The sequence below is a fragment of the Mus pahari genome, unplaced genomic scaffold (assembly GCF_900095145.1).
Source record: "Mus pahari unplaced genomic scaffold, PAHARI_EIJ_v1.1 scaffold_13459_1, whole genome shotgun sequence".
In the NCBI taxonomy this organism is placed as follows: Eukaryota; Metazoa; Chordata; class Mammalia; order Rodentia; family Muridae; genus Mus; species Mus pahari.
The window spans coordinates 3,227-13,004 of NW_018392563.1; the positions used below are offsets into that span (position 1 = coordinate 3,227).

The 9,778-nt window shown below is 47.4% G+C and overlaps 1 protein-coding gene across 1 annotated transcript; it reads left to right on the forward strand.

The window, feature by feature from the left end:
- The first annotated feature begins 6,066 nt into the window (after positions 1-6,066).
- On the forward strand, positions 6,067-9,664 carry LOC110315096 (lymphocyte antigen 6I-like). Its single transcript, XM_021189242.1, has 3 exons — positions 6,067-6,136; positions 7,097-7,213; positions 9,447-9,664. The coding sequence occupies exons 1-3, from the start codon at positions 6,067-6,069 to the stop codon at positions 9,662-9,664; spliced, it is 405 nt and encodes a 134-aa protein (XP_021044901.1).
- Positions 9,665-9,778: the final 114 nt, after the last annotated feature.

A 9,778-nucleotide genomic window follows, 5' to 3' on the forward strand; every position in this document is an offset into this window, starting at 1 on the left:
TTGGTGATCAAAAGCAGTATGGAAATGTAAGCCAAATAAAACCTTTCCTCTCCAACTTGCTTCTTGGTCATGATGTTTGTGAAGGAATAGAAACCCTGACTAAGACAATCCCTTACCCTCCAGCTTGGATTACAAATATGAGCTGTGGGACTCACATTTCCTCCTCTCCTGGCATACATGAGCCGTTTCTATGGTGCAAACCCACTGTGTTCATTTTCAAAACTACAGCTGTTACAAAACAGGAAAACACCATGGACCTAGATGTGGTGATGGTGTCTTACACCAGAATACAATAACAGAGACCCTGGACTTAAGCAGCTTGTGGTTGTGCCGACCTGCAGTCCCAGCACTGGGGACAGGCAAGCAGGAAGAACATGAGTGTGAGCCCCGTCAGGGCTGGAGAAGCGGCTCCTGAGGAAGAGCACTTACTGTTCCAACAGGAGGACACATGACCATAGACCCTGTGCCCAGGTAAAAAACCTAGCGAGTCTGTGCTGTCTGTAAAATCACCTTTCTATCCCTCCACAGGACATGTCACCATCCCACCACAGGCAATTTCATGCCTATTATGCAGACACTCTTCATCTCTCTTCTAACCCCTGACAATCTTCTCTCCCTCTTTACAAATTCATCTGTTCTGGATACTTTGTGTAAACAGTGCCAAGCAGTGCACACCTTCTGGGCCTGATTTCATTCACAGAGTCTATGGTACAGGTCAAGTTCTGACATTCAGTACTCTTCCTTTTGAAAACAGAACCATGTCCCATTGTAGCCAGACATTAGGAAAATCAGCATTCCCAAATGGGCCTCTCTTGGCCAGGTGATTGACAGTCCCAAATAAACTAACTCTCTTCAATGGCAGATGGGAGGACACTNATACAAAATGTTCTATTTGGAGCACCTANAATGTCCTGTCTCTTCCCAAGGCCAGGGGTATTATATTGTTTGCATAAGGCTTAAGTAATGGCAATCCAGATGTTCACCAGGAAATGGAGGTGGGGACTTCAAAGGAAAGTTCCAGCAAAGGAGCTGAATCTTGCACTGAATCATCTCCAAAGCTGGTAATAGAACAGAACNTCTGAGACTGTGCAAAGGTTACAATGTTGCAGGTTCAGGGTTATTGTAATTTATCTTTGGATATCTTTACCACCCTTAATGGCCATTCCGTGGCCACTTCTCTCTGCTTGTGGACGTTGTACATCGTGGTGCGGAGCCTAGTGCGCACCACGATGTACAACGTCCACAAGCAGCCTCGCCTGAGACTGTGCAAAGGTTACAATGTTGCAGGTTCAGGGTTATTGTAATTTATCTTTGGATTTCTTTACCACCCTTAATGGCCATTCCGTGGCCACCTCTTCTGATGTAACATCCTGTAACTAACAGAATCTTTAGGAATGCATTTTATTTTTTTATTTATTTTTATTATTATTATTATTATTATTTTCTTTATTTACATTTCAAATGCTATCCCGAAAGTTTCCCATACCCCTCCCCCCACCTCTGTTTCCCTACCCACCCACTCCCACTACTTGGCCCAGGCCTTGCCTTGTGCTAGGTCATATGGAGTCTGGAAGACCAAGGAGCCTCTATTCCCACTGATGGCCGATTCTGCTTGTGGACGTTGTACATCGTGGTGCGGAGCCTAGTGCGCACCACGATGTACAACGTCCACAAGCAGCTCTATCTCCATCTCTCTTTTTTCTCTCTTTTTCTCTTTCATTCTTGCTATCCACTTGTTTCTAATTCTCTCTCTCTCTCTCTCTCTCTCTCTCTATCTCCATCTCTCTTTTTTCTCTCTTTTTCTCTTTCATTCTTGCTATCCACTTGTTTCTAATTCTCTCTCTCTCTCTCTCTCTCTCTCTCTCTCTCCATCTCTCTTTTTTCTCTCTTTTTCTCTTTCATTCTTGCTATCCACTTGTTTCTAATTCTCTCTCTCTCTCCCTCCCTCCCTCCCTCCCTCCCTCCCCTCAGAATCTTCTCGTGCCTTATTCCTTGAGGCCAGTGAACCTGCCCCAAGAGCACCTTTCTGATAAACATGCATGTACATATTTCAAAATCTGGCTTGAATTGTCCTATTTCACTGGCAGAGAAATAACTTATCAGATTTAACTGAAGGCTTTCCCCCAGATCACCCACATTCATATTTAACTTCAGAATGAACTGTCTTTTATCCCCTTTGAGGTGAGAGCTGAATTTTTGTGTGAACAGGTCCAAAGCTTTCATAGTTCAAGGCCACGGTAACAGATATTATTGGAAACTCACCAGACATGGCCACTCACACATTCACACCAAGTGTAAAGCCAATGGCAGGTCTTTATTCCAGGCATCTGGGACCACACCCAAGTGTTGGGTATCTAGTTGTGGCACTGAGTGTGTAGAATATAGAGTTTTTAAAGAGTGAAACTATATCCTGGCATCTCAGGCACAGGGCACTTTGAAGAAGTAAAAAGTTTGAAGCAAGAGAGTTTATCAGAAGCTGCCAAGATGCATTAGTCAGTGGGGAGGAGGGGTTGGGGAGCAGGGAGAGTGGGGGTTTGTTTCACACGAACCAGCTGTTTTACTAAAGGCTAAGATAAGTGAGCTAAGGCATTCTGACCTTTGATTCCTAGAATAAAGCACGGTAGGTTTCTTGGAGTCTCCTTGACGGAGATCAGGTTCTAGTTAAACCTGGAAATGGCCTTAGCAAGGGGACAAGAGGGAGGGACCTCAGCACTGCCTGATCACGCAGATGGATAGAGATACAGAGCAAGGGCTTTCAGAATCAAAGTGGACTGACATTTGTAAAGCGCTGACTCACATATATAACAAGGAAAAGAGTGTATGAAAATGGCCATGAGGCTGGGAAGGGAAGAATCTATGCTTGTGATTGGTCATGAACCAGCACCAAGCACCAACACATTGCTCACATAAAAGGATCCTGCAAAGATGCTTCCCCATGACTGCTGAACCTCAGCCTGGCTACACACTGTTAGGTAAACTGGTGAGAAGAAGACCACTACCACAATTTGGAGCCAAATTTGAAACAAGTTTGATTCTTCGTGCATGCATATGAGAACTGGAATGTGGCTGTCATGTTTTATAAAAAGAAAGAGAAAACCAGGCATATGTTTGATGGAAACTCTGCATGGTTGGGGGCAAAGAGGTGCCTCTGCAGGCCCATGTTGAGGCATCCATTCCCCTGAGGTACCAGCCACTCTACTGTATGGTACAGAATAAAGTTTATTTAGGGCACGGGGAGGGGCATTGGGAGAGATGAGACATAGAAAGGCAGAGAGAAATAGGAGGAGGAGGGGTAAAGGGAGGAGTGTAGGCCAGCTGTCAGCACATAGAGAGAGAGGGGAGAGGAATGGGGAAATAAGGGGCAGAGAAGAAAAGAGGAAGAGAGCAAGAAAAGAGAGTGAGGAGGGGCAAGCAGCCCATCTTATAGTGAGTCAAGCATCCCTGGCTATAGTCAGATAACTGTGGGGCAGAGCCTAGAAGGAATGGTAGCACTGCCCATTCCCCTGGCCAGCTCCCCTAGAGTACTGCAGGCATGGGGATGTTCAGGAAACAAATCAGGCTTGGGCCTACTCAACTCTACAGAGACAAAAGCCAAGTCATGGTAAAGCCAGTTAGGTTTCTGTTTCCCCACCAGAGAACTGTCTCCTTAGAAATCATGTGATTGGCAGTCTAATAACCTACCTGATTCACTTGGAAGACCCCTGAGCCTATGCAGGACTTCCTAAACTATCCCTTACATCCCCTACCACTGACTCAAGCAAAATAATCTAGCCCCTCTATTTCAATAAAGGAGCTGTCCTTTTAAAAAGTCCTGCGAATCATTCCTACCCATCATACATGCTACCCTGGAGCACCCTGCTCCTGGCTCCTCTGCACATGTCTGAGGCCACAGCCCATGGGAGCAGTGAGAAAGTGGCATTTCAAGGAAGTACACTTAGTCAAAATGAAACCTTTGCTGTATTAATCAAGGGGGTGTTGAAGCATATGTGACCTTGGCTACTTCTCAGAGGTCATTCATTCTCTGAGGAGGGGAATGGGCTTGGCTAAGGTTTGGCCTGTTCAGTGTGACAGTCAGTAGTCAGGCTTTGGGCTGAGTAGGAAGACAGGAGAGAGGGCTCAGTGTGTTTTTGTCTTACAGGTAGAACTCTCTGCAGCTGGCCTGGTTTTTGTAACACAAGCCTGGCAACATCTGGTACCTCTAACTCTCAGATTATTCAAGTACACTGTAGCCCTCTCCCTTCTCTGGCCTCAGTGGTAGATGATGTGCTAAGTCCTTCAATTACTTACATTATGGATGTAACGGCATGGATTTTTACCCATGAGAACTTTGCCTTCTCTGAGGAAACTGGGAGAGTTGATAGAGGAGGAATTGTGAGTGTGGAAGAAAAGTGAATATGACTGCTATTGGGTTGTAAATTAAATAAATTAATAAGGAACAAAAAAAAGAGTTGATGTAAGTGGTCTGTCAGTAATATGGGCAGGAGTCCACCACTAAGGGAAGCTAGCTCCTCAACAGTGGTGCTGTTTTTAAAGTGGAGGACTCATGAGAACCCCTAGTTTAAGACCTTTAGAGAAACCTTGCTCTGCACTGCAGTTTTATGGCCTTTGCCTCCAAAGAGATGGTGATGTCCCCGTTGTCATCCTGGAGTAAGGATAACGCTGACCCAGGAGCCCTGGCAATGGAGTCAGAAAAGCAAAATAGCAACAGGTCTGTGACACTGGGCAGGGCTCTCTCTGCTCAGAGGGAAGGACAAATCTGTGACACTGGGCAGAGCTCTCTATGCTCAGAGGGAAGGACTGTCACCTGGGGTTCCAGCCATTAACGCTCCTGTTGCTCTCCAAGCACAAGTGGTCTCAGAAGATGCTAGAATATAGAGGATACAGAAGATTAACTGAAGGAGGGACTTGACACTGATTCCATGATGGGGTGAGATTGGTGGTAAATTCGCTGTTCAGAAATGATGCATGACTTGTAAGTGTCCTCACCCATCCCCCATAAACTCTGTGTAAGGTGACCTTGGGAGGAATTGTCACTTGGACCTTTCATTGATGCCCTATGTTTGTTTGCAGAGGCTTGCGGTCTGCTGCTCTTTGCTTCACATACACTTGTTCATGCATGAGCCAACGTGTAGTGCAGCATGTGAAGGAATTACAGGGACAACATTCCTTGCTCTCTTCCTCCTACCACTGTGCTGGGTTATGCATTGTTGGTGGTGAATGTGGTCTGCTTCCGTGATAGATTATACGGTAACAAGGCAGGGATTTTTAATTGTGCTAGGGTAAATGTCAGAAAATGTAACAGAATTTAAACAGAACCATTGTTTCTTGCATGAATTCCAGATGGTTGGCAACTAGGATTTGATCAGTCTATGGGTTTGGTTTTCAGTCCTGAAAAGGCTGATTCCCCACTGCTCCTTGAGAATCCTGACTTGAGCCTACACTGTGTCTCTTTCTTCGATCAATCATCCTGCATAACCCAGAACATTGACACTGGAGTTGAATGTAAATGTGGAACCACCCAGAGATGATACAAAGGTGAGACAGTTCAGTCAGCCCTGTGGCTTCCATCAGGAGAATCTGCCTGATGTTCTCTGAGCCCCAGTCCTCCTTCCCAACTGCTAAACACATCTGGCTAAGTCTTACACAATAAACATGTTGGCCTGAAGGAAGGAAGAACCCAAAATCCCCCTTTTCAGGGTGCCAGCTGGGAGGAGCTAAAGGAGATTAAAGTATTTACTTCAGTCCACATCTGACAGAACTTGCCTTGTACCTGCAACCTGGTCACAGCGGAAGTAAGGACTGGTTTCAGGATGGAACTGCGAGGTGACAAAGGGAAGAGCCCTAAGGATAGGGCTGTGGGTGGGAGTGTGGGATTAGGAAGGAAAAGCTGGGTGGGTGGTGGGGGAGAGAAGTAGGCAGACATGGATTCCTTGGGGAAAGCTGTGTGGTGGGTTGGAGGGAGGGAAGGTTGGATGGCTGAGCCATGTGAGAGGCGAGGGATGTGATTGGGGGTCTATTAACCGGCTCCAACTTCCAAGGTTTTATCTGTGCAGCCCTTCTCCCAGGATGGACACTTCTCACGCTGCAAAGTCCCGTGTGCTGATTCTTCTTGTGGTCCTACTGTGTGCAGAAAGAGGTGAGGTGGAAAATGAGAGAGGAAGGAGGGTACAATGGATATAGAAAAAGTCCTCAGGGTTGTGGGTACATCAGCTCCTCCATTGTGTGCCCAGTACCTGAGGTGTGTTTGGGTCAGGGGATTGGGAATTGGTTTGTGGTAGGTGAAGACTCCTGTGTTGGGGTGCTTTACTGTGTCTGTAAATGTGTCAGCACCTGCCTTGCAACCATCACCACATAACAGAAGGACGCTTGGAGTTTAGTATCTCTGCCACAGACCCTAGCCACCAGAGCAGCCTGACCTTAGACTCTACACTGCTGCCCTGGCCTCCCAGACAGGACACTGACCTGTGTGCACACAAAGTGGCAGAGCCTTCTTTTTCTCCCCAGATGCCAAGTCAGTGGATTTGGAATCCTTAACTCTTAGCATTTGACTTTTTCTTATGCCCAGTCCATGCCACATGAAGCCCCAGTGCTAGAACTTCCCTATTCTTAGAGGTCTGAGCTTTCAGATACCCCTATACTTCTAGTTACATCTGTGTTGTGGAAAGCCTCATTGAGAGCCTCAGCTTTGAGCTAGACTCTGTGAAGTTCAGTGCTCTGTCATGTGCCATTTCCCAGGGGCCAGCTCTGCAGGTATAGGGTGGGATAGGTCAGAAAAGTCCTCCCCATCTTGCAACCCCAGTACCTACTTACACACCCACTCACTGCTTCAGCAGACACTTGGTATCTATGACTTCCCAATAAGGTGACTGTGTCTCTAATACCTCTTGGGGTGCAGGTCTCTCCTGTGGGCTGGCTAACTGAGACAGCAGTACTGAACATATTTGGTTCACTTTTGCTTTTGGCGGAGGTGACTGGACAGTAATGTCCCTGCTCTGTCCTGGCAGCCAGCGGCTGTGTGGAAGTAAAGACTTTGGCAAGGAGGGGTCTGGGCTAGGAAGGGCATGTCCTAGCCCTCATGTATTGGCTTGTCTCTCAGCTCAGGGACTGCGGTGCTACCAGTGCTTTCGGGTCCCACTTGAGACTTCCTGCCCATCAATTACCTATCTCTACCCTGATGTAGTCTGCGTTGCTAAGGAGGAAGAATTTATTGTGGGTAAGTTCCCTGTGACCTATATAAAAGAAGGCTGAGGGTAACTGTGTGTATCTGCGTGGGCAGAAAACACTTTGGACTGGGTTCATACTGAAGAGCTTAACATCCTAAAAGAGGATAGGCTGCAAGGAAAATGAATGCCCTGTCGGTTTGCGCTGATCAGAGCATGATTTTTATTAATCAGACAAGGAAGGATTCTAAGCCCACCCTGAGTCCCCTGGAGAAACTCTCTCTGTCTCTCTGTCTCTCTCGCGCTCGGTCCGATCATGAGCGGAGAGGTGATCCAGTAGGCGGTTCGAGCGAGTGGGCGGAGACACTGTTAGTGGTTGGTCCGAGCAACAGTGGGCGGCGACAGTGGGCAGTGATGAGGACGAAGTAGGCAGGTCTGACGACACTGCATTTTGGGAGATCTGGGGAGGTCTTCTCAGTGGCAATCCTGTCCGTCTGCAGGGGGCGCAATATAATGTTCAGAGGGAGAGTGGTTAGTGGAGGTGAGAGACCCCAACAGGTAACTTTGGACAAAATGCCATGTCTGGGTATTTGTTATTGATCATGGTTCCCATCCCTCCAAATAGACCTTTCCTGGGGTTGGAGTGGGACTCCTGCAATGTGGGGAATGTTGGGGTCCAGGGATGTGATAGGGGGTGGATCATCAAGCAGGACTGCCTATTGGCAGGTGTGGTGTTCATCATCTCCCCCCACCATCATCAGTGTAGTCATGCGATGCTCCTGCTCATACTTTATGTCTAGGTTCTCACTGGCTCACTGACAGACTAGGAGAGCTGAAAGCATCTGTGAGTCTTTGCACATAATGAAGGAATCTGGAGCTTAGGCTAAAGGAATGAGTTAGGAATGTTGATAGAGAGAGATCTTAGGACATATCACATCCTCCAAAGTGCCAGTGTCCAGGCCTATCCTCCATATAGACAAGGCAGGAGCATCCTTGCCCTTCTATCCACTGTTCCTGACCACAGCCTGCCTGTCTCCTGTAGTAGGCCTCCTAAATATAACTGCGTGGGGAACTGCAAGAGTCTGAGAGGCAGCTTGCCCTTTCTGCTGTGCCACTGGGTGATCTTACGCTGGGCTGTGTCTTTGTGGTGTGTGTGTGTGTGTGTGTGTGTGTGTGTGTGTGTGTGTGTATTTCTATAAATGTGGGTGCTCATGTATGAATTACATAATGTAATATAAAGCTCAGAGGACATCCTTAAGTAGCATTCTTCAGGCACTGTCTATTTGTCTTATGCAAATTAGTCTTGATTCTCCTGGAACTGGAATTTTGTATGGTTGTCATTAAACCACCCTGTGTGGTATGGAGGCCAAACCCTGGGCTTCTTCTGTAAGAGCAACAAGTGCTGTTAAGTGTTGAGCCATGTCTCCAGTCCCTACAACCGTGTTTATTGAGACAAGATCTTTCACTGGGACCCATGGTTTGCCAAGCATGTTGGGGGTGGAGAGGAGGGAGGTAGCAGAGAGTTTCCAGAACCTCCTGATCCCGCCCGCCTCCAGGGAAGACATCCTACCCAGCCCTCCCAGGCTTGGCTGGCTTTTTACATGGTTGCTGGGGGTTGAACTTGGGTCCTTAGGCTTCCATGTGGCAAGCACTTCACTGACAGAGCTGCTTCCCCAGCACATTGTGTATAAGGGCATGTGTGTACACATGTGTGGTGGTCATGCACTGCGGAGGTACAGTGTATGGGACCCAGAAGTTGATGGGAATCTTCTGTGACAACTGTTTTATTTTCTGAGAAAAGGTCTCACACTGTACCCCAAGCTTGCATGTTAAGCTGCTCTAGGCTGTGAGCTTACTTTGGGGATCTCCATCCTTGTGTCCTGAGCACAGAGATACAAGTAGGCCACAATGTCTGCCTATCTTTTGATGCACTCTAGTGGTAGAAACTGGGGGCTCATGCTTGTGCACACAAGCACTTTATCCACCAACCCTCCTTACCAGCCCAGCATTTTGATTATTGATTCATTTGTTGTTTGAGATGGGTTCTTATTCTAGCCCCAGGATGGCTTAGAAGCCCCCATGAAGCCCAGTTTGGGATTGAACTCATAAAAATGCTCCTGCCTCAGTCTTCCAAGTTCTGGAATGACAAATCTGAGCTACCATGTCTGGCTTCAACATGCCTTAGAGACAAGTCTGGTCCATCCAGACCTGGTGGCTTGTGGCCCAGAATTTGGGAAGCTGTGTTGTCCCTGCCTAAGAAGTGAGTCACTCCCTGATATCTTGCAGACTCTCATAGAAGGAAAGTAAAGAGCCTTCAGTGCAATCCTTTCTGCCCTGCTGATATTGAAAAGGAGTTGGCCCTGGATCCTAACACCAAGATGAATATTTACTGTTGCATGGAAGACCTCTGTAATGCAGCCGTTCCCACTGGAGGCAGCTCCTGGACCATGGCAGGGGTGCTTCTGTGCAGCATGGGCTCAGTCCTCCTGCAGACCCTGATGTGATGGTCTTTCCAACGAACCCCGCCCTTGTCCTTTTATCCTCATGGGCAACCACTCTTTCCTGGAGTCCTCTAGGGATGAATTATGAGTTATAGAAGGTCCAAGGTGGAGGTAGTG

What these genes read in the sequence shown, in the direction of transcription:
- LOC110315096 (XM_021189242.1), top strand. Translation starts at nt 6,067, where the DNA reads ATGGACACTTCTCACGCTGCAAAGTCCCGTGTGCTGATTCTTCTTGTG. An exon ending in CCTACTGTGTGCAGAAAGAG is followed by an intron (nt 6,137 to 7,096) that starts GTGAGGTGGAAA and finishes CTTGTCTCTCAG; the next exon opens with CTCAGGGACTGCGGTGCTAC. An exon ending in GGAGGAAGAATTTATTGTGG is followed by an intron (nt 7,214 to 9,446) that starts GTAAGTTCCCTG and finishes GATATCTTGCAG; the next exon opens with ACTCTCATAGAAGGAAAGTA.